Raw genomic sequence first — 24,398 nt, 5'->3', positions numbered from 1 at the left:
TTTGCCCCCGAGCATGTCCTCCCAGGACCACGATTTGCCCACCTGGGCCATCGCCAGCCTCTCCATCTCCTTACCCGGCGCTTCCTCCCATGTCCAGTCTGCCTGCTCCTGGACACGCTGCTTGGTCCTTGTATGGTGGGTTCTTCTGTCACGATCGTCGTTAAGAGAGGAGGACCAAGGCGCAGCGTGATTAACGAACATGTTTATTTATCTTTAGTGATAAATACGGACAATCAACAAAACAACAAACGACTCGTAACGTCCTAGGTAACATAGACCAACACGGAACAAGAAACCACAAACACAAAGGGAAAAACAGACAGTTTAAATATGGCTCCCAATCAGAGACAACCAGCCACAGCTGACACTCGTTGCCTCTGATTGGGAGTCACTCAGGCCAACATAGAAATAAACAACCTAGACCTCCCAACATAGAAATACACCACAATGAAAGAACACACCCTGGCTCAACATATAGAGTCCCAGAGCCAGGGTGTTACACATAGAAGGCACAAGCCCAATTTTGCCCGATGCAGATTGAAACTTGTCTGCTATATGTTCTCTGAACTAAACTATTTAGTTCACAAAGCTAATGCAACAAGATAAAGCTGGCACAAGGACCATATTCACACACCAAATACACACACGCCTAATCCCGGACTCTACATGAGATTCGAGACACAATTGTGTGAGAAATGTAATGAAATAAGATGTCTGTTTACTTCACTGTCACGAGCTGAGTCTTAAAATAAAAAAATCTCACACAATATTAAACTATACGCACTTTCACCCAGACAACTGTGTAATGGGAGTTTGCAAGTTTTCTTAAGCTTGACGGTAGGTAACTCATCATACCAAAAATGATTTAACTTTCAACACTTCTAAGTGTTTGAGTGGCTGCTTTAATACAATCTGCACTGTAGTAAACATGTATGTCAAGATCACATCCTGCACAGTTACAACAAGCCCTTTAATGGAGCAGGAACAATGTTGTCGTACATCTGCAGTGCGGACTTTATTGAATTCCTGCCCTTAGTGCACCATTGTCCGAGCTTGAGCGGGAGTCAGATAGGCTCAAGCTCAGACAATCTGGTCAAAGTCAACGGGATGTTGGGTAACAGCTGCTCCATACGATGCTAATAAACACGTTGGGTGGATGGAAAGCCTGTGTGAAGTGGCACAAGGCTTCAAAGTCAGCCCGTGCACCTGGAGCCCTGTGGAACCTACAAGGTGTGGCAGGCCGAAGACAGAGTATTAGACCTCCGCTTCAGGCACAGCTTTTCCCGCCATCTCTTTCCGTTACCTCCATATTCCTGTTCTAACAACTTTTAAGTCTGATTGAGAAACCAGTCAAAATAACAAAACAGAACCTTTGAGATATCATCGCCCTGAGCTGGATCAGACACATCTGGTTTTCTACCTAGTCTTCCACTGTAATTGGACCGGCGTGCCCCGACTGTGGCGTTGTATGGAGGCTGGAGGTTGTGCTGCAACATTTGCTAGTTGTAGAGGGTAAAGTAATCGAATACAATGCATTGCCCAGGTCTGTGGGAGTAGTGTGTGGGTGTGTTTGTATGTTGGTGGCAGGGATGATGCTCGTGTTAGTTTAGGACATCGTCCAGGTGATAACCCACAGCCAAACCGGCCATATACATTCCCCACTACCCACCCCCTCCCCACAGTTTGAAATACATAGTGCACTATAGTAGTGAATAGGGTGCCATTAGAATAGGGTTCCCTACATAGTTTTACAGAGTTCCCTACATCCCTACTAAATAATGAATAAGGTGCCATTTGGGGTGCAACCCATGTGTCCGTCGCTCACGAGAAGAGAGTAAAGTCCTGACACATCAAAAGGTGAAAATTCACATGCTTGTGGGTGAACGCCAACATATACAGATAAATGGATTTCAGGGCACGTACCGTAACTGTCGGTCTACCGTCCTCAACCCACACATATTTTTGTACCTCCTCGTCCCATTTTAGAGGTGGGAGAAAGAGGGAGGAAGAGAGAGATCCATCACATTCATTATGTGACTATTATTCAAAAACTATTTTCATACAAATGAGGCACTACAACAGCTATGCGCAAAAATATAAACGCAACATGCAACAATTTAAAAGATTTTACTGAGTTATAAGGAAATCAGTCACTTGAAATAAATGATTTAGGCCGTAATATATGGATTTCACGACTGGGAATACAGATACGCATCTGTTGGTCACAGATACCTTTAAAAAAAGTAGGGACGTGGATCAGAAAACTAGTCAGTATCTGGTGTGACCATCATTTGCCTCATGCAGGACACATCTCCTTTGCATAGAGTTGATCAGGCTGTTGATTGTGACCTGTGGAATGTTGTCCCACTCCTCTTCAATGGCTGTGCGAAATTGCTGGATATTGACAGGAACTGAACACGCTGTCGTACACATCGATCCACAGCATCTAAAACATGCTCAATGGGTGACATGTCTGGTGAGTATGCAGGCCATGGAAGAACTGGGCCATTTTCAGCTTCCAGGAATTGTGTACAGATCCTTGCGAAATGGGGCCGTGCATTATCATGCTGAAACATGAGGTGATGGCAGCGGATGAATGGCACGACAATGGGCCTCAGGATCTCGTCACAGTATCTCTGTGCATTCAAATTGCCATTGATAAAATGCAATTGTGTCCGTTGTCCCTTGCTTATGCCTGCCCATATCATAACCTCACCGCACCATGGGGCACTCTGTTCACAACGTTGACATCAGCAAACCGCTTGCCCACACGACGCAATGCACGTGGTCTGCGGTTGTGAGGCCGGTTGGACGTACTGCCAAATTCTCTAAAAGGACGCTGGAGGCGGCTTACGGTAGAGAAATTAACATTACATTCTCTGGCAGCAGCTCTGGTGGACATTCCTGCAGTCAGCTTCTTGATACGCCACACCTGTCAGGTGGATGGATTATCTTGGCAACGGAGAAATGCTCACTAACAGGGATGTAAACAAATTTGTGCACAAAATTTGAGATAAATATGCTTTTTGTACGTATGGAAAATTTCGGGGATCTTTTATTTCAGCTCATGAAACATGGGACCAACATTTTACATGTTGCGTTTGTATTTTTGTTCAGTGTAGTAAAAACCCATCATGTGGCGACATTACCAAACTTCCTACAACCAGTACATAGCCAAGCCTTGCTGCTCAAACTCTGTGACCTTTGAAACGTCGCGGATAACCTGGTTTTAGATCATGGTCCCCAAGAGTGTAGATCCGAAAGGGAAAAATGCTTAGATAGACTGAACGCGCTTGTATGTGGATGGCAACAACATTTTAACACTAAAATGTTAGTCAAACGATCATACCGGGCCGTTCTTCTTCCCGTCCAGTTTCCCTTCCACGTCGCCACTTCCGCCGTCCCCTGAAGCCTGGGCGGAGAGAGACCAGGGTTGTATTCATTAGTGCAAACTGTAGCAAAACGTTTTGCAATGAAGAACTAGTGTTTCTTCAGGTAGGTCCCTCCCGATTTCAGCCCCTTTGCTTCTGTTTGGTTCCTAGTGAACGCACCCCAAGTTCCCTCTAAGTTTAAGCCTCCCCATATCCTGCTAAGCCAACTGTATAAGCGCTATGCTGCTGCGCCTTTGTTTATGTATGGGTGGGCGGGTCAAGATTCACTTACCACATCCGAGTCATCCCCTTCCTCCTCACACTGTCTTTCAGCAGCCCGGGGGTCTCCAACAACCCTCAGCTCCCCAATCACCCCCTATGAAGGAAAACACACACAGGCAAGCACATATACGCAGGCAGACACACACACACACACACACACACACACACACACACACACACACACACACACACACAGTTGTCAATACATGGCTTTTGATGTCTGGTGTGTGTGTCTGTGTGTGGGGTGACGTAAAACAAGGCATGTTGTGGTGCTGCTGCGCACAGCTGGTCCTCTGCCTGTACACGTCCGCATTCTTCTGCCCCATTAAGCCCACACGCTTCGGCCCTGCTCTAAACATAAATCAAACATATATCTTCCCTCTGAAGTCCTGTGTCTTCAAACATGTGTACCTGATCTGTGTGGTGTTTGTTGTGGGAAAGCCCCCCTCGCTGGAGAAGCCGAGGGGTTTATTACAGCCGCCCAAGTGTTGAGAAATGAAATGGATGCCTGTGATATGACACTCATCTTCCACTGTCCCAGTCCATCAAAATCGCCACCACAAGAGCTTCTTTCAATGTCTCGCATTAATAGCATCTTATGAAGTCAATCAAAAAGCCAAATCATGTGATTCAGGAGAATTTGCTTTTAACATGTTTTAAACGTATAAAAGCTATAGTTATGAAGAGCTTCTCTTTCGATGAATGTCCACAAATGTGTTCACGAGCCTTCAATGTCCCTAAATAGCTATCAAAGATATTTATTTGATTTATTTGATGAGGACTTTGTTAGACAGTTTTCCAATATGAAGCTGAGTCTGTATACCCTATGTGCCTTTTCATTTCCAATTGTCACGCCCTGACTCAGGGGACTCTTATATGTTGAGTCAGGGTGTGGTGTTCTATGTTGTGTTTTCTATGTTGTCATTCTAGTATGTGTAGATCTATTTTGGCCGGTGTGGTTCCCAATCAGAGGCAGCTGTTGCTCGTTGTCTCTGATTGGGGATCATACTTAGGCAGCCTATTGGCACTCGTTAGTTGTGGGCTCTTGTTCCGTGAGTAGGCTTGTTTTGTGTGTAGCCTTAGGACTTCACGTTTCGTTGGTTTGTGGTTTTGTCGTGTGTTTATTATTTAAATAAACATGTACGCATTTCACGCTGCGCCTTGGTCTGACCCGTCCTTAAACGAATGTGACACCACTGTTACTTCCAGGCCTGGGAGCAGGTACTATCTTACCCTATTATAACCCAAAATAAAAGGTGATATTACTCTGTTATTTATGTTTCTGTTGTCATTTGAGTCTGTGTAAATGAACAATGTATAGCTTTAAAATATGTTAAAACTATCATGTCAATCTCATGGACTATTTAAACATTTGACTTTAAACAATTACCTCAAAAGGTAATTCATTCTAACTGGCCTGTACCACCTCAGTGCAGGCATAAGGGTTCAACTCCCTGCGTTGAGTCTACAGATAATGCAATGATAAGTGTCTGAACTCAAGCAATGCCTGGGGTCTATGTAAACAACCATTGTTTGCCTCAGCTGCCTCTAAGAACTGTCTTTAAAAATATGAAAACCTCCCTTCCACACAGCTTGTAGGAAAAAAGAGACAATGCCCTGACATTTGGCCAAACCCTTTTGTCTAAATCCCCTCATTTGGTCTTGTCAAGATAGGACAGACCGGTCTTGAACCCAAATGAGAGCTATTAGGGACTCTGCTCTGAGTATTCCGAGTCCCTGAGGTGTACTTTTCTTGAAGACGTGCCCAGCAAAATCACAAAAAAAATGGTAAAAAGCCTAGCAAAATCAGTCAACAGTGGGTAGGACTACACACATTCCCATATTTTAAAGGCCATGCCATGGACATAAAATGAACCCATGTCCGTCAATCTTTTTCTATGTCTATCTCAGGGTCAATACGCACAAAAAGACTATCCCTCAAATTGAGGTTTTTGTATCGCCCGTTCGTACTTTATTGGAATAAAGATACCATTGCTTCGTCTGACCATGTTTTAAATCATCCAATTATCTTCGTTTAATCAGACAGGGTTTCTGACCATCTGTACATTTATAGACAGCAAGTAAAACAATAATTACGATGCTGTCTGGGAACTAATGAATCCTCGCAGAAATATGTAAGTAAGTCAAGCAATAAAAAAGGCATTCAATATTGCGTTATTTGTCAAAAGGCAGGTCAAATGTCTTTCTCTTTCAGTATGTGTCTATACCTGTTCTCATTCTCACATCATATGATTGCATGGCTTACCATGTTGTGTACCCCCAACAGCACATATTTTTGCGAATCAGGTGTGCTTGTCCAGGGCTACAATAAAAATGAGTACGGTTGGGGGTACTCAAGGACTGGAGCTGGGAAACACTGGCTTAAGATACTGACTTGAATCTTTTTCTTGGAGGGGGATCAATTTAAGTTGAATCTCAACTTTTGCTTTATCCTAGCAACATTGTCCCAGTGCAAGCCAAATAGTCAGAAATAAACTGTACTAAATTTCATTCATTAATTTCAAACAGGGTTCATTCTCGGAATGTTAGGTCTTAACCTTTACAGATTTGAATGTACAACCGGTAACACTTTAGTATAGGGATGACATTAGGCCACTGATTTGCAAGATAAGTAGCAAATAAGTAGCATATTCATTGTTTCCTTATTCACACAAGTAGAAAATGAAACACTGAATAAAGGCCTGATACATAGCTTATAGCACACAAAGGTCTAACTAGCTACTTATATACACACTTTAAACTGCCAATTAGTGACCACTACATGATCCCTATGCTAAAGTATTACCCTACAATCTACTGAATGAGGAGATACCAACTTCAGATAACAATGTCAGCGAAAACTAAACAAAGGGCACAGCCTTGCATTTGCTCGGAACATAAGGGCAATTGTCCTGGTCACAGAAGCAGCTGTCTGCTTGTGCCCTCTGCTTACAGGGACACCTGTCTTTGTGTGCTGGGTGCTGGGTGCTGCAGAGCGACGGTATAAGGGTCAGCTGCAGCACTTACACAGGGGGGTGGAGGGGAGGGCCAGCTGGAGCTAATTGATCCCCTACCATGAAGTCCACCAATTATACCTCTGTGTTTCCCAGGAGGAGACAGGGAATGGTCGGGGTCAGACCACTTTTATGTTTTGATTTAAAGCAGGCCAATTAAGGGCAATCAAATCATAAAAGGGGTTAGCCTGACACAACGGTTTCCGTTTCACGTGTCTGACTCAGCCTGGCTAGGAGGGCAGCCCTGACCGGTCTGATTTCCGATTCCACTTGCCCATGACACCGATATATTTCTCCAGTAGGAAATGTTATAAGGATAGTAGGGCTTGAGATAAGTGCACATAAGTCAAAACTATGAATTCATCTTGGACTGCCTCGGACGTTCTGATTTATGATTTCTGCTCAAGTTTGAGTTTGAGACAGAATTGCGGACTACAGATCCTACTCTTATGCTATTATTATCATCCCATAGGCTATTCAGGATAGGGCCCTAAGTAAAATATAAGACAGGGTTTGGGGTAAAATTGCCTTTCAACTCCTTCAATCCAGGAAATGATGAATTATACATTTTCGCATTGACGAAGTTGAAACACAACGGACCCGAAATCAGATATAAAAATGTCCAGTAATAGCATGATACATACCAGGAACTTATTGGGATCGGCCCCTCCGGCTTGGCCCACGAACACCCCGGCTCCGGCCTCCAGCTCCATCTCATCTGGGGACCTCTCGAAGCGTACCACTTGGGGTTGGTCGTCGCAGTTGATGTAGAAGGTGACCTTGTCGTCCAGCACGGAGATGGAGAAGCGGTTCCACTGGTCGGCCAGGTTATGCACGGAGAAGGTGGCCGCCACGTACGACACCTGCGAGTCGGGCTCTGTGTAGTAGAAGATGACATTCTGCCTGCTCGCCTTGACTGGCGACAGCTTGACGCCCACGTACATGATCTTCTGAGAGGCGTCTGTGACCGAAAAGATGACACCGCCCTTGGTGGACTGGGGCTTCAGGTTGAAGAGGAGGGAGAAGTCCCGGTAGAAGGGGCTGGGAAGATGGGCGCGTGCCAGCTGGCCCGTGTTGGCGTCGGGACCAAAGACGTAGCCGGGGCTGTTGTCGGGGCCGTAGATCTTTGTGATCTCGTCTGGGGGAGGGTCCCCGATCAGGTGCAGGAGGGAGACACCAATCTCATCTACTGAAGAGAAACAGTAAGTTAGTACAGAGCACACAGGAAACGCTGATGACGGGGTGGGCTGCATGGCGGGATTGGGTTAGAGTGCTCTATTAGTGTGTTGGGGTTTGACACTGTGAGTTTTGGTCTGCAGGGTAAAAGCAGACTGCCACCACTTTCTTAGTAGTGTTTTGTGAGGGAGGGAAGTGGGCAGCAATGTTATTAAACGTGTGTCATTAAACCCAGTGTCCAGTGTCACTTGAAGATCTGCATTAACGTAATGATATTTCAATGATTCCTGGTCTAATATTTAAGAGAAATATGACGTGACATTGGAAACTTCCTTGGATAAATTGTGCATAGCATACCAACATGTCAATCAACTCCAAACGAGAATGGAAATTAGATATCAGGGAAATATTACAAACAAATAAATTATATGGCTGAAGTTAATTGCAACTGACACACAGCCCAACAAAACACTGTGCTAGAACACTTTGCAATGCTAAACAATGACGTTTTGCTCTTAACTTTTGAAAGCCGACCCTACAGTGGGGAAAAAAAGTATTTAGTCAGCCACCAATTGTGCAAGTTCTCCCACTTAAAAAGATGAGAGAGGCCTGTAATTTTCATCATCGGTACACGTCAACTATGACAGACAAAATGAGACAAAAAAAATCCAGAAAATCACATTGTAGGATTTTTAATGAATTTATTTGCAAATTATGGTGGAAAATAAGTATTTGGTCAATAACAAAAGTTTTTCAATACTTTGTTATATACCCTTTGTTGGCAATGACACAGCCAAACGTTTTCTGTAAGTCTTCACAAGGTTTTCACACACTGTTGCTGGTATTTTGGCCCATTCCTCCATGCAGATCTCCTCTAGAGCAGTGATGTTTTGGGGCTGTCGCTGGGCAACACGGACTTTCAACTCCCTCCAAATATTTGTTATGGTGTTGAGATCTGGAGACTGGCTAGGCCACTCCAGGACCTTGAAATGCTTCTTACGAAGCCACTCCTTCGTTGCCCAGGCGGTGTGTTTGGGATCATTGTCATGCTGAAAGACCCAGCCACGTTTCATCTTCAATGCCCTTGCTGATGGAAGGAGGTTTTCACTCAAAATCTCACGATACATGGCCCCATTCATTCTTTCCTTTACACGGATCAGTCGTCCTGGTCCCTTTGCAGAAAAACAGCCCCAAAGCATGATGTTTCCACCCCCATGCTTCACAGTAGGTATGGTGTTCTTTGGATGCAACTCAGCATTCTTTGTCCTCCAAACACGACGAGTTTAGTTTTTACCAAAAAGTTATATTTTGGTTTCTTCTGACCATTTAACATTCTCCCAATCCTCTTCTGGATCATCCAAATGCACTCTAGCAAACTTCAGACGGGCCTGGACATGTACTGGCTTAAGCAGGGGGACATGTCTGGCACTGCAGGATTTGAGTCCCTGGCGGCGTAGTGTGTTACTGATGGTAGGCTTTGTTACTTTGGTCCCAGCTCTCTGCAGGTCATTCACTAGGTCCCCCTGTGTGGTTCTGGGATTTTTGCTCACCGTTCTTGTGATCATTTTGACCCCACAGGGTGAGATCTTGCGTGGAGCCCCAGATCGAGGGAGATTATCAGTGGTCTTGTATGTCTTCCATTTCCTAATAATTGCTCCCACAGTTGATTTCTTCAAACCAAGCTGCTTACCTATTGCAGATTCAGTCTTCCCAGCCTGGTGCAGGTCTACAATTTTCTTCTGGTGTCCTTTGACAGCTCTTTGGTCTTGGCCATAGTAGAGTTTGGAGTGTGACTGTTTGAGGTTGTGGACAGGTGTCTTTTATACTGATAACACGTTCAAACAGGTGCCATTAATACAGGTAACGAGTGGAGGACAGAGGAGCCTCTTAAAGAAGAAGTTACAGGTCTGTGAGAGACAGAAATCTTGCTTGTTTGTAGGTGACCAAATACTTATTTTCCACCATAATTTGCAAATAAATTCATTAAAAATCCTACAATGTGATTTTCTGGAGAAAAAAAATATCAATTGGCTGTCATAGTTGACGTGTACCTATGATGAAAATTACAGGCCTCTCTCATCTTTTTAAGTGGGAGAACTTGCACAATTGGTGGCTGACTAAATACTTTTTTCCCCCACTGTATATGGGGGCATTTCTCAAAGGACCTAATTCAAACAAGCCAACTCCTATTGCCTGCCTTAAAATAATGGAGTGGGTTATAAAAACTAATAGCAACTTTGACATCCCCCCAAAAAGCATTGGGAGAACACTTCTCCTGGGACCTATAAGAACCTAGATCCCTTCAACAGACGGAGGTATTTTAGCCCAAAGTCCCTTGTGAATGCATGCCGACATGACATTCTTCCCTCACTGACATTGGATAAGGGGAACTCCATGCTAGCCAGTCTCAGATTGTTTTAACATGGGGGTCAGTTAAGGCCAGGCACCACAGGCAAAAATGACATTTTTGCATCTACTTATCAATTTTGAGATTATTTTGTATTTTGGTCCATCTAAAAAGAAATGTACAAAAGTTGATGGAAATGTATCATCACACATAATATAAAAGCCCTTTTCATAGAGAATGTTACAAACCGGAATATGTGTAGTAGTGGGTATTGGGTCTAAATAGAAGAGATGGGTATCGGGTCTAAATAGGTGTTTGGCATTTGGTAGTCTAAATTCAGTGTACTTTAACTGCCATTTCCCAAAAGTCAGACTCTTCCTACACGCCAACACATTTTTCTCAGCCTCTCAGAAGCATCTGCATTCATCACAGTGTGTGTGGTTATCCTTAAACATATTATTCAGACTTATACATAGGTAATTGTTGATATGTTGTCACATTTTTATTCTAGATGACATTTTCTTCAAAAGTATTTACAGATAAGATGAAAAAAGTATTTATCCACAATCTGCTATGTACAAGTCCAGTCCTGGAGTGTCTTAACAAAATGAAATACAAAAATGTAGGCCGACTTCATCCAATGTCCAGAAAAATGTATTTGTGTGATATGCAAATACAGTATGTGCATATTTAATGAATTTATATATTTTTATTTGTAAAAATTACCCTATTAGGATGTGGTGCCACTCATTCCTATAATTTCCAGTGTTATATAACACTAATATGTGAGAACAATATTTTTGTGAACAAATGTTTCATGTTGTCCTTATAATAAGGTTGGTAGCAACATGTGAAAATCGTTGCGTAATCTGTTGCAGCTCAAGTCGACTACAAAGCCCACAATGCAATGCTCTCTCTATGGGCTGGCTGGACGTACTACAATAATACTAAAGTCAATATCAGCATGTGAAATAGCTATTTCGCTGTAAAATCGCCTAAACAAACTGCACTATCAATTTAGGAGTCTACAATCTCACCATATCGATGTGACATTCGCAACGGGCACCATGCAATGCACTAAAGAGGCAGACAAATAGGGGAAATGTGTTAGACCCTCTGTTAAAGTTCTCGAGGTAGGAATATCGCAAAAGTATGATCAATGGCTCATTCAAGAGAAGACAACCCCCCGCGTAATGACATCGGCCAGTATTGAAATCTAACGTGTATGATAGACGTTTTCGCGATCTAAAAGTCGTATTCCTATTAACTTCCAGTGTAGTGAGAGCGGCTTTATCGCAATGCTATGTCATACAGACCAAATTTATGTATGCTTGAACGGCAATTGCTCAGATAATGATGAAAACATGAAATGACCCAGGGAATCGGCAGAATATCGCTCAGAGATGCGCAAAAACAATATAGCATTCAAAATGGGTGAATCATTACTTTAAGTGACCCCATACTTATTTTGATTTCAAACGACAGCATTTCAAATAGATCCAAGGGGGATATGACCGACTGTATGCAATATTGCAAGGCACAAAGTGTACTACCAGTGTGTGAACCTTTTTTCGTTGTCTGTATGACTTTGAAGTAACTCGTTAGGATCTAACAAGATCGTTAACAAAGTGACACAGCTTAACAGAAAACGGGAAGTCTGATAGAGAAAGCTTACAAAACCAAAGTCTATTCAAACAAGTGCCTCCGACTGCTTTTTCCAATGTGTTTCGAAATGTGAATCACTTTCTCACCCAATCATGTTTTGGAAAAAAAGTTAATCTAATCTAAAAAAGGGAGGACGATTATCCTTGATTGGACCGCAAATGAAATCAGAGTTAATTCACACTGTATGTTTCAGTTAGATCAGATGCACTACAAGTACTGAAAAGACCATTGAGACCTTACCACCCAGATTCTTGTTCCGGGGGTTATAGATGTACATCTAAACCGAATGCTTATGACCAGTGGCGGCTCCTGAACAAATTCTCAGGGAGGGCAATTTTTCTGATGATTTAGGTGACCTACACACATTTTTAAAAAGATATGTCCAGCAACAACATGAAGACAGGGGCAGCATATAAGTCAATACCAGAAGCATTTATTGACTGATCTCAAAAGTGTTGGCTTACAAAAGCAAAATAAGTTATCACAGTAAAAATAATCAAGGGTGTTCTTTCACATTCCTCAACACTGCATAAACAATATGCATTTCCATAAACAAATGAAATATCAGCTGAAAATACAGCATCTTGGTATTTGTTCAGATTGCAGGATCAACAAGAGCTTTTACCACATTTTTTGATATCTGTTTAATCTTACCTTATGGCCTGCACTTGCTTGTGAAGCTGTCGAGGGCACGTTTGATAGAGACAGCATCGATGTCCTTCTTCTGTAGCTTCTGGTACAGAATGTCGACGTGGGGCATGATTTTGTGAAAAAGCCGCAGGAAAAAAATTAAATCTTCATCATGTAGTATCCTCACGTAGCCAGCTGCCTCTCTCAAGGTGTGCTGGTCAAATGAACCCAATGAACCCGTCCGGATGGCTTCAAAACATTATATGAGGTCGTCTCGATTCTCGTAGACAGTGTTCACGACTCTGCTGTTGCTAACCTCATCGTTGTGGCGGCGGACAGCTAGCCTGTATCCCTCATCCAGTTGAGTGGCAATATTCACTCTCCCAAAAGCAGACAATCTCAAACAGCTATATGTGGGTCTTTGACAGCTAATTTTTCTTAATCTTTTCTGAAAGATGGTGTATGTCGGTTACACCAGTCGCTGTCCAAGCGGTGCTGTCTGCTGTGCCGCCTTCAGGGTGGAAGAGTAAGCAGGGGTAGCAAAAAACTGCATTAGCTACATCGCAGCCTGCTAGCCAGGTTTTCCGTTCATACCAATTTTTGGAAAATCCTCGGGTGTAGGACTTCCCCCCTTTAGTAGACACCTGTTGAATTATTAAATTTGGTCTGGGGGGTCCTAATTGTTTCGTTGCCAATTTATCTTCATTTGTTCGCCGACAAAAAGGAACTTCTTTCAAACACACAATCGAGTTGGACTGAAGCCTAGCCATTTTGATAGTAGTAGTGAATTGAATGAGGCTGCTACCTGGTCTTTTCTTAGTTACGTTCATTCGTGGTTACGTTATGTATGACGAAAGCGCGTAAGTGCAAGCCCACAGACACCCATAGAGAATGTATTGAAAGCTTTGAAATGTGACAAAACTAGATTTTACATGGGAGTCTATGACAGACTTCTGGGCGATTTTCAACCTGACTGAAATCGCCCAAAAAACGGGCGGGGCCATTTGAAGCACGACTTTAGCCTGATTTGACATTTAGTGGCTGGCAGATCAGACGTGAACACTGATAACTGCTGTTGCCGTGATATAATTTTTTATAAATTTATAAAAAAAAAATATTTTTTTTTATTTAATTTTTTTTTAAATAATTGATTAGAAAAAAAATCCCTTCCTTTTCCCGTTTGGCAGTGCGTCGCCCATATCGCCCTATTGAACAAGCCGTCCCTGCTTATGACACTCATCACAACACAGAATTAGGATCTCTGTGCATCACAAGATCATCACAAAGAAACATAGGTCTAAGGGTAATCAGGCTGTAGTTTTGTAAGTAGAAGACAATTATGCACTGTATAATCTGCATAAGGATAAATTCTATATAAGAAATTAATTACATTTAAAATATATATAATAATAATAATGATACATTTCTGAATGGAATCAGTGAATTCATTCATTTGATGGAATTTATTAAATGGAATTCCTGACTTCTACTCCAACATCTTTCAGCGCACACACACACACCAGTTCTCCTTTAATTAGGTGACCTCTGTTAAATGTCATCATGTCAGTGCAACAGGAAACCTACAGCTGTGTTCCCCAAATATCTGCACTCCCTCTTCCATCACCCCGGGTGACTGGAACTGGGATCAGTGCATAATAATGGGGGAAGTTTTGGAAATAAACAGAGAACACAAAGACCTGTGTGTCCTCTCGACCCCAAATCTGCATATTGTGATTTGTAGTGAGAAAATGCACCTCTATCGCACAGTGATAAGAAAATAACCTTTCTCAAATTGTCCTATTTCATCATAATTCTAATTCAAAATATAAATCAATATATCTTTATAAATATTGAACATTATGGGAGATAAAAATCTTATCAGTCAAGGATAAAGAAGGAACCTCAAATGGAAAAACAAATGTTTTTTTTTCTTTTTCTACAAAGCCTCTACATATTTGTTTGATCATCTTTGGAGTATCAGCTGACATGTTTTTTTAAGCCTTTACAAAACATTATTTGAGAAACTTCAGATGACTGATAAACAAGTTATATGAGTCATTACACAAGGTTCAACGTCCTCCTGGGGAGCTATGAGAAGTGTAGGCCATTAGGGCCTGCAGGGGGTTAGGTTGAAAGGTAAAACATATGAGGTAATCTACTTAACCCAATGCCAAAGCTATGGAAGAGCACTCCTATAAACATAATATAAAAAAGGTGTGGTGTATATGGTCTGAAATAACAGCGGCCCCTTCCTGTGTCTCGCTTATTGCATCGTCAATCTATCGGTGCCAGAGAGATTAGAACATAATTTGACACAATTGATGAAAAAGCCAAACAACTCTCTATTTGGGTCATGTTCTGTTCTCCAACCCAGCTAGACACCAATGTGTGCATATCAACACTATAATGTTGGATTTAAAAGTTCAGCATGCATAATTCTGTATATGTGACTAGTTTCAGGAAACTAGGCATATGTCGCGCGTCACTACTTCACAGGAGAGCCATTTGAACATAACTTTTTTTTTTTTTATGCATTTTTGGGCAGAAATGCCTTCTGGAAAATGTGAACTTACATGTGCCTTAATAACACATTTGTATGCCATCTGTAAATAAGAATACAATTGTTAAATTACGAGCCTAGTTGGTTTAGCCACAGAAAAAGACAGCAATCTTCCCGCAAGCCATGATTGCCTGAGATAATGAGTGGGCTGGACATGCCGAGAGATGAGTTCGAATTGGTCTGCCATGTAGCGCGCTTCTGTCTATTTGAGCTGGTTAGTATGTGTAGGTAATCCTGTCTAACACAGCTTAAAAAAATATATATATATATATATCTTGCGGAGTAGAACTGCATAAGTGTTGCTCTCCACTTTCTGGAGGACAGAGTTTTCAAATCAGTGGAATTAGAGTATGATAGCTAAGGAGATGGACAAAACATCTCTCCGGATTACATCTTCAAACTAAGGGCAACCATGGCATCTGTGACAGAGGGAGAAGCGTCCATCCATGTATATGGGTAAGATAGTCTAGCTAGCTACATTTTCAGATATTACACATTTCTAATTTTGTCAGCAATTAATTTTCATTTCAAGTTAAAGTGTACTGTTAGCTAGCTAGCTAACGTTAGCTGGCTGGATCGCTAGCTAACATTACGTGTATGATCTGTGTAGTAATATTATTCGTATGTCAGAGCCATTTGCTTTGCTAGTTATAGCCTAATGTTAGCTAGCTAACATTGAACCTGGTTTGTTAGCTACCTGCAGATTCATGCAGGGTAGTTACGTCATGAGTTGGGATTATGGTTCATTGTTTAGCTAGCTAGCTACATGTCTTAACAAAAAGACTCCACTATGCAAGTAACCATTTCAATAGAATGTTAATGATGTCACTGTGACAGCTGTTGATAGACATAGCTGGTAAATTCGCTCTGGCTATCTACTCCGATTTCAGAGCACTCTCGTCTGAGTGTGCCAGAGCGCAGAATAACTGACAAATTTATGAACACTCAACACCCGTTGAATATGGCCGGTGTGAGTAAACGTTGGCAAAAAAACGTAAATTGTTGCCAGCAGCACAGTTGCAGTCACCAACGCTCTGGATAACATAAAAACAGCCTAACCAGCTCTGATTGGGTGAGTAAAATGGTCAGAGTGCGCTGTTTTCTCATTTGTGTCTGGAAGTAGCTAGCAAGCTAGCCAGTTAGCTTGGGTGCTAGACTGCTGTTAGGACAGAACGCTCTGATCAACCCTTAAAGAGATGGGTGGGGCTAAAGCTTAAGAGGGTGTGAACGATGCCAAATGGGTGTAGACAAAGAAGAGCTCTCAGTAGGCATACCAAAACATTGAAAGGCCATTTTCTCAAAAGTGAGGTTACAAGTTTATCAACTTTCAAAGCAGAATTACTTTCCCATTGTTCCTGAACTGCAGTGTATGATATACAATTTTCTAGCTCTGTCTCTACTTTTATCCAATGTAAAAAACACAATTTCAAATGTTGCTACATAAGACCGTATCGAGCCAGTCGGTCACATATTACCTAAGTAAGCAAGACATATGACCCTAAACAGGACTAGGCATTTGTTGCTGCAGGTGAGGGCCCCATTCAAAAGACCAGAGGGTGTTGTGGGTTCATGACTATTGCCCCGTTAACAGAAAACAATAAATCGTAATTCGCACTGCCCCACAAGATGTTAGTCAGGATAAAGTGAGAGTGACGCCTCGAGGGGCCACAGACGGACGGGCAGGCCTGCACTTGCAGGTCAACACACAAACCCCCTCACTCTCTCTGCCAGTTCTCAATGGTAAAAAGTCTGGTGGGGAGTGGGCCAGCAACTGGAGGGTTGCTGGCATCAAAGTCCTAGTCATCATCTCCTGCGCTTGTGCAAGGCACCACTTAACCCCTAAACGTCTGCAGGGGCGTTGCACTTTGGCTGACCCATGGGGGTGTCTCAGGGTTGTTGGGATAAAACAAAAAGACAAAGATCTGTGTCTTATGACAATAGACAAACAGAGCCTTTTCCCGAACAGAGCCTAGTCGCTCAGTCTGAGATCATAGAGTTCCTTCTGGAGGGAAAGTTTTGCCTCCTCTCCACCTTCCACGGGCGGCAGGTAGCTTAGTGGGTAAGAGCGTTGTGCCGGTAACCGAAAGGTCGCTGGTTCTAATCCCAGAGCCGACTAGGTGAAAAATCTGTCGATGTGCCCTTGAGCAAGGCACTTAACCCTAATTGCTCCTGTAAGTCGCTCTGGATAAGAGCGTCTGCTAAATGACTAAAAATGTAAATGTAAAAATGTTCTTAATGCCCTTACCTCATTTTCCTATGATATGGTCATCTGATCTTTCGATGTGCCTTGCCAAACCTACTGCACGAGTCCTCCTTTTCCTGGCACTGTGTGCTCCTACAGCATTCTGAGTTTTCCGAACACAAGCCCCCTCATTATGGAACAGTTAACCTATTATGCCGACCAGATCTAGTTTCACCCACAGGCTTTTTTTAGTCACAACTTGCTATGAAAAGACAACTAGCTCGATTTCCCAAAGACAAGTGCTGACGGAGTGGGTACCACTTAAGCTCTGCAGACTCGGTACCGGGCCCTAATCCTATCACCTCAGAAAATGACGAGATCGGAATGTTATACCTTGGGCAATTTGGCAGGGTGTTCCTTCAATGCTTCAATGAATAGCTCTGGAAAAAACTAAATGGCAACCAAAATGACGAAAAGTAATTGAAAACTGTTAAATCAAGAGGTACTCCACATGGTCATCCTCCAGCTGAAAATTACTTCTGTATCTCTACCATACTAAGGACAATTTAATTGGTCTTCCCATTGTAACAGAAACAAGGGAGCTAGGAGCTTCTGTCAATGAATGATTGAGAACATTGTGCCCATAATTGGAACCCTCAGAGTGCAGCTTAGAAAACTTTTCCTTGGCAAACACCTGCGTGAGATCTGTGCCAGCTTTAAGCCTTCCTGTCATGGGATACAATATTAGACTCCCTGCAAGGAACCACTGCATTGTGGATAAAACATTGTTCAAACTATAATTTTGAAATCATGGCTGGTTAGTCCTTGCATCCATAGTGAATGAATTTAAGAGTGGTTACATTTCTACATCCCGCCGCTATTTAAAACAGAGGCAGGGTGCCTACTTTGTTATTGTTTGAACTGCAGATTGCCCTTTTATGAAGCAATCTCCTTTTTTATATAGTTTATTTATTCAGACAAGACCAAAATAAACAAACAAGATACATACACATACACAAACATATACATTTACATTTACGTCATTTAGCAGACGCTCTTATCCAGAGCGACTTACAAATTGGATATATACTACCTAACATCAACATGACTTTCCTATCTCTATTCCCACCCACCCTATCCCTCCAGAGGTAGGCAGGCCTATAGCCTATAGTCTATGAAATGGCCAATAGGCCTACTGAAGGATGTAAGTGCATACATAGCAACACAAAACAAAAAGAAAACAATGCATGGGAGATGTACCAACAAATATTACAGGTCATTCTTCTTTCCCATTGGTCATACGATTCATACGGAGCATCATCCTATACATTGGCCAATGTATACACAATTCACGGAGACAATTTCATTCATCATCAGGTATATTTACACATTGAAGGGAGAATATCATTAATGATATAGAAATACTGGGGTATCTTAGAACATGGATAACTAGTTACTAGCGCCACCTGCTGACCACTGCAGGAATGGACCCCATACTAGGTCAGTCAGTGCCCTTACCCAATGTCTCCTTCTTTTCAAAGAGGACTTTCTAGGAAATGTCCCCAATTTACCACGTTAAAACAAATAAAATGTAAATGCAATTGACCCCAACAACCCTGATATCTGTGACCGCTTATCTTTCAAAGGAAAGCAAGTGACCATGACTAAACCATAGACATGACTAAAATGGCTAATGAGTTAAACCATTTGTTTTCATGCCACTGGGGTGCTCCCAGTTGTTAACGTGATAGAACTACCCACTATCTGATCCACTCATGCACAAGGTCAATAGCAGTGCAATGTTCCCACAGGCAGTGACCCTCACACACATCTCTCCATATAGAAAGTGTGTGAACTGCCTCATTGTAGTCTGCTGTGCAGGGCTCTGATGAAGTCAACATGACAACCCCCTGTGAACACACCAAGCACTCGCCCAAATTCCGGCTCAGAATTATAAAGGGAGGCGATGAGAGACTGTTCCATAGGCGGCCCATCACCATTCAAATGACTAGCAGGGGCATGAAGGGGTACAGATAGGGATAAAGAAAGTGCCCTCTCCCACACACGATGGCCATAGGAAATGTAGATAGCGGTAAGTGTTTGAAATAATAGCCATGACGAAGCACACCAAACACTATGAAAGTATTTACCAGCGAGGGAAGGATGTGGTGGAAGTGTGTTGGGGGTTGGAAAATTACCCATATTAAGTTTTAGGCCTGGTCTTTACAGGTTGTGAAACATTAGCTCGGCAATTCAACCGTGTCCTGCAGTCTAATGAAAGCTGAAGCCGTCAACCTGTTAACTCTGTTAACATTTCAACACTGAACTGCACCACTGCAGTTCACTTCAGAAAATCGAATAATTCTGCCATCGTAACAGGTACCATATGAGTAGTTTTTTTTTACTAAAGTAAATCACACATTTGTGCATGTTTTAAGGCAATTGTGTGCTCAGCATCTCAGCGATCGCCCAGAAAGGGAGTAATATGATAAGAGAGCCATTTGTTAGGTTACACCCAAAACTCATTTGTTTTGCGCCAGCTGATGGACTTCAACCATCAATCCATACCTGAGAGTCAGCCTGTAGTGTCTGAGGGACCATTATGTGGATGAGTGCTACCAGATGATCTTTTAGTGGGATTTTTTTTTGGTCTCGACTAAGATGATAGGCTGTAATGGATAGATAGAGCTGTACCTCAAGGCAGCTCTAATAGGCAATACCAAGCACAGATGCCTCAGCCTCACTGCTGAACTACTGCTCTTAGAAGCGGCAATAAAAATTCCTGCCCTCAAGGACTAATTCACTCACTAACATGAGTGCAAAGTATGACTTGTCCTACAGTCATTTACAATGTGACTTTTATTTAATTTAGCTGGCACATATTCTGAATGTTTCAGAGAATCACATTGGTGTTTCCTACACTTCTGAGACTTTTCAGATTCACTCCACAGATTCACTTAGTGTCGGACCAGAGACATCTTGTCCACTAAAGCCTGTCAGTGGAGCATGCTGTGTTAGAGATAGCAGTGCCGTAAAAAGAGATAGTGTAAAGACTGATGATATGAATTTGAGCACTTACTGAAACTCCAAATACACCACCCTGGTCAGGGTGAAAATGCATAACTTTCCACCACTACATTTATTTTACAACTTCGTAATCTGGAGCCATTTTCAGTACCTTTAAACACCTACTTCTTGTAAACTGTGGAATGCCTTACCCCAAAACATTCATGGGGTCTTAATAGGGCAAACAATGTGCCCCTTCTTTTTTCGTCCATTTCCTTTTGAATTACTTCCGTCATTGAAATATACACTATATATACAAAAGTATGTGGACACCCATTCAAATTAGTGGATTCGGCTATTTCTGCCACACCCGTTGCTGACAAGTGTATAAAATCAAGAAAACAGCCATGTAATCTCCATAGACAAACGTTAGCAGTAGAATGGCTGCTCAGTGACTTTCAACGTGGCACCGTCATAGGATGCCACCTTTCCAACAAGTCATCTCGTCACCTTCTGACGTGCTAGAGCTGCCCCGGTCAACTGAAAGTGCTGTTATTGTGAAGTGGAAACGTCTATGAGCAACAACGCCTCTGGAGCAGCGGAAACAAGTTCTCTGGAGTGATGAATCACGCTTCACCATCTGGTGGTCCGATGGACGAATTTGGGTTTGACGGACACTACCTGCCTGAATGCATAGTGCCAACTGTAAAGTTTGGTGGAGGAGGAATAATGGTATGGGGCTGTTTTTCATGGATCAGGCCCCTTAGTTCCAGTGAGGGGAAATCTTAACACTGCAGCATACAATGACATTGTAGATGATTCTGTGCTTCCAACTTTGTGGCAACAGTTTGGGGAAGGACATTTCCTGTTTCAGCATGACAATGCCCCCGTGCACAAAGCGAGGTCCATACAGAAATGGTTTGTCGAGATTGGTATGGAAGAACTTGACTGGTCTGCACAGAGCCCTGACCTCAACTCCATCGAACATCTTTGGGATGAATTGGAACGCCGACTGTGAGCCAGGCCTAATCGCCCAACATCAGTGCTCGACCTCACTAATGCTCTTGTGGCTGAATGGAAGCAAGTCCCCGCAGCAATGTTCCAACATCTAGTGGAAAGCCTTCCCAGAACAGTGGAGGCTGTTATAGCAACAAAGGGGGGACCAACTCCATATTAATGCCCATGATTTTGGAATTAGATTTTTGACGAGAATGTGTCCACATACTTTTGTAGTGTACCTACACCACCTACTTTCATACATTGTACCATTTTCATGTTTTATCATTTTAGGAAATGTGCCTGTTGAAGTATTTGAAAAGTTCTGTGCTGATTCAGAAAACCGCCTACAAAAGAAAATGCACTCGTTTGACATAGCAACCATAAGCATGTGTTTCCACATTACTACCTGGCAAAGAGAATAAAGTAAATTGGAGCTCAACATGTGGTTTAGAGATTTTCCCACAACATGCTTAGGCCAAAAGTGAATCCTGAGAGTCCCCTCTCACTGTACCATAACAGCAGGGTGGGATCTAATCATGAGATCGGAGGCTGCTAGAAAGGTCAGTGATAGCTGTTGGCTGACTTAACTGAATATAATGAGCTACCATCCTGGTACACTGATGGCATAGGCAAATTATTGCTCAACCCAACTTCTGCCCAACTAGCGGAGGAACAATGTTGCATGTGCAGCCAGCCACTTTTATATGCAGACTGAACAGGGTTTATGTTGTACAGGGGGGAAAAAAAAGTTCTCTACCAGTATCATTTATCTTTCCCCATCATGCTCAAGGCCATTGAAATACATGCAACTGGTGTCAATATGTCTCCAAGTTGAAACAGTCATCAATCTAAAATAAGATCAACTGTCATGCAAGTATATTCACACACAAAGGTGGGCTGGTTGAATGTATCGTGCCAAACCACAAAAGCCAAAATAATCACTTCCCATGCGCTCAATGTAACATACATTGACATGCAACAGGTTTGGGCTGTTAGGAAAGCACCAGTGCCATGCTTGTTTAGTCTTTGCTCACACCGTTGTTTTTGCCGAAGGGTTGAGTTGCAAACGGAAATACACTGGTTAGTCCCCTGAACCGTCATATAATGCACTTAAAACACACTGTGTCAGGATGACCCTAAAAAACACGAGAAAAATGTCAAAGGACTACTGGGTGATAAAAAAAGAAACGGAGGGTGAGATTGGGGATGGTTGAAAATGGATTCCCAAAAAGGGGATACATTTTAACCAGGGATTACCTTTCTGGTTACTAACTGACAAGCACTGATACCCGTCGTCCTCATCAGGCAAAGAGTGGCACTCCATAGGGAGGTGGCCCTCATCGAGGACTGTCCAGCAGCTGTCCTGCAGGACCTCGCAGAAGCTGCGGCAAGGCCAAGAAGGTGGCAGTCCCTGGGGGCACCTGGGCACCAGCAGCAGGCAGAAAAACCACTCCAGGCTATGGTGGCAGCGCGACCCCAAGAGCCACGCCCAAGAGCCCAAAACAGCCCGGACCTCCTCCACGCTGCCGTGATTGAAATAGTTGGGCAACACAAAGCTGTCGCCACCCATGGATTTGCAGAAAGGCAAACGGAAATCTATGGGCAAGCAGCGTGGGGATTCCAGGGCCGGCGTCTCACTAGTAGCTAAGAGAGAGTGGTTGCTGTCGAAAGGGGTTAGTAAATCACCTGAATCATCAGAATACTCTGTTGAGTTGAAATGATTGGCATTCCAACTAGAGCTACTGTTAATTATTATATTGCTACTGCTGCTACTGGGAGTTGTCTCAAGAGAGACATTAACACTTGGGACGGGCTGACTGTCTATGGGGAAACCCGTAGCATGCTCCTCAGCTGTTCTGTTGTGCTCGGCCAAAGCACTTTCTGCAAGGTCCACCTGGGTAATACCCAGCATCTCAACATTCTCTGCTAAACCTATGAGGTCTGTGGGTAAAACTTTTCCCTCCTGGCTCTCCCACATAGAGGCTCCTGGTTCAGATCCAGATTCAATGCTAGACCCAGATCCAGATTGAGACCCAAAACCAATTCCAGACCCAGGTCTTATTTGAGACCCATGTCTGATTTCAGACCCAGATCTGATTTCTGACCCAGATCTGATTTCAGACTCTGAGTCAAATTCAGAACTAGATTCAGATTCAATTTCAGACGAAGAACCAAATCCAGTCCGGGCTCCGAATTCAGAACCAGACCCAAATCCCGACCCGATTACAAATCCAGATCCAGATCCACTTCCAACCCCTGACCACGCCCAGAGACCAGATCCCATACCCTGTACTGCGGACATGTCATTACCAGGTTTACTTCCCCTTGACGTGGGCCGACCGGCGCCCTTTTCCATTGGGCGCTCATTCCTGGCTTGTGACCTCACAGTGATCAGCTTGGGGGCCTCCGAGTCCTTCGCATTCTGGTCCGAAGTTTGCACAAACGTATGTATCCCGCTTGCTATATCAATGATATCTGCCCCCACTTCTTCAATGTTCTCCGGCGTTGGTAATTCACTGCTAGTCACTGGGTTCCCAGATCCCTCATTGTCCAGTAATGGGGCCTCAGTGGTACCGTCTGTACTGCCCCAGGAAAACCAGAATGCCTCACAATGGCCCACCAAGACTACCACTAAAAGGGAGATACCCAGCTGGAATCCATTCTTGCAATCCATAATGCTGCTGCCCACTCGTCCTCAACCAGCAGTGTTGATCAGGTTCCCAGATTGAACTGTCACATGCCCACTGCCACTGATTCACTCCACATGCACCATTCTCCTCCAGCACACTGCAGCCCACCAGCCAGAGGGGGAGAAGTGAAGAGGATTGCCATATTTCGAAGGCGGGGGCAAGGAGGTCTCATCCTTATTGGCTGCCCTTGTAACGTTTCCCTCCCACAGCTCCTCCTCCTCCTACCCTCTCTTTGTCCCAGCAGTGAAAAGGGTCTCTTCTATTGACTGATACCTTTAGAGAAAACAGCTGGTTGACTTTCAATGTAAATGTTTGTGTTTTTCAATGTTTTACAGAAAAGGGCCATTTGTTGCCCTTGAGTTAATCTCCTTGTACAAACATGATAATAAGAAAGTCCACCAGCCTATTTAAAAAAACTAAACTAAAGTATGTGAAAATTGATGGGAGGGAATAGTGAGTGTGCAGGGTTTTATGGT

At 43.1% G+C, this 24,398-nt stretch overlaps 1 protein-coding gene across 1 annotated transcript in view; it reads right to left on the bottom strand.

The window, feature by feature from the left end:
* The window catches only part of LOC311129313 (collagen alpha-1(XVIII) chain-like), a gene marked incomplete at its 5' end in the record, with an annotated part of 86,029 nt that extends 62,123 nt beyond the window's left edge, over positions 1–23,906 (bottom strand). The window contains 5 exons of the mRNA XM_084161593.1: positions 1,924–2,037; positions 3,350–3,412; positions 3,664–3,747; positions 7,312–7,853; positions 22,490–23,906. Coding sequence (XP_084017719.1) covers positions 1,924–2,037; positions 3,350–3,412; positions 3,664–3,747; positions 7,312–7,853; positions 22,490–23,906 — 2,220 coding nt within the window. The remainder of the gene's footprint in view (positions 1–1,923; positions 2,038–3,349; positions 3,413–3,663; positions 3,748–7,311; positions 7,854–22,489) is intronic.
* Positions 23,907–24,398: the final 492 nt, after the last annotated feature.

The sequence above is a fragment of the Coregonus lavaretus genome (genome assembly GCF_964263955.1).
Source record: "Coregonus lavaretus genome assembly, chromosome: 5".
Classification (NCBI taxonomy): domain Eukaryota; kingdom Metazoa; phylum Chordata; class Actinopteri; order Salmoniformes; family Salmonidae; genus Coregonus; species Coregonus lavaretus.
Note: the sequence above shows the minus strand (reverse complement) of the source record. Positions and strands in the feature narration are given on the sequence as shown.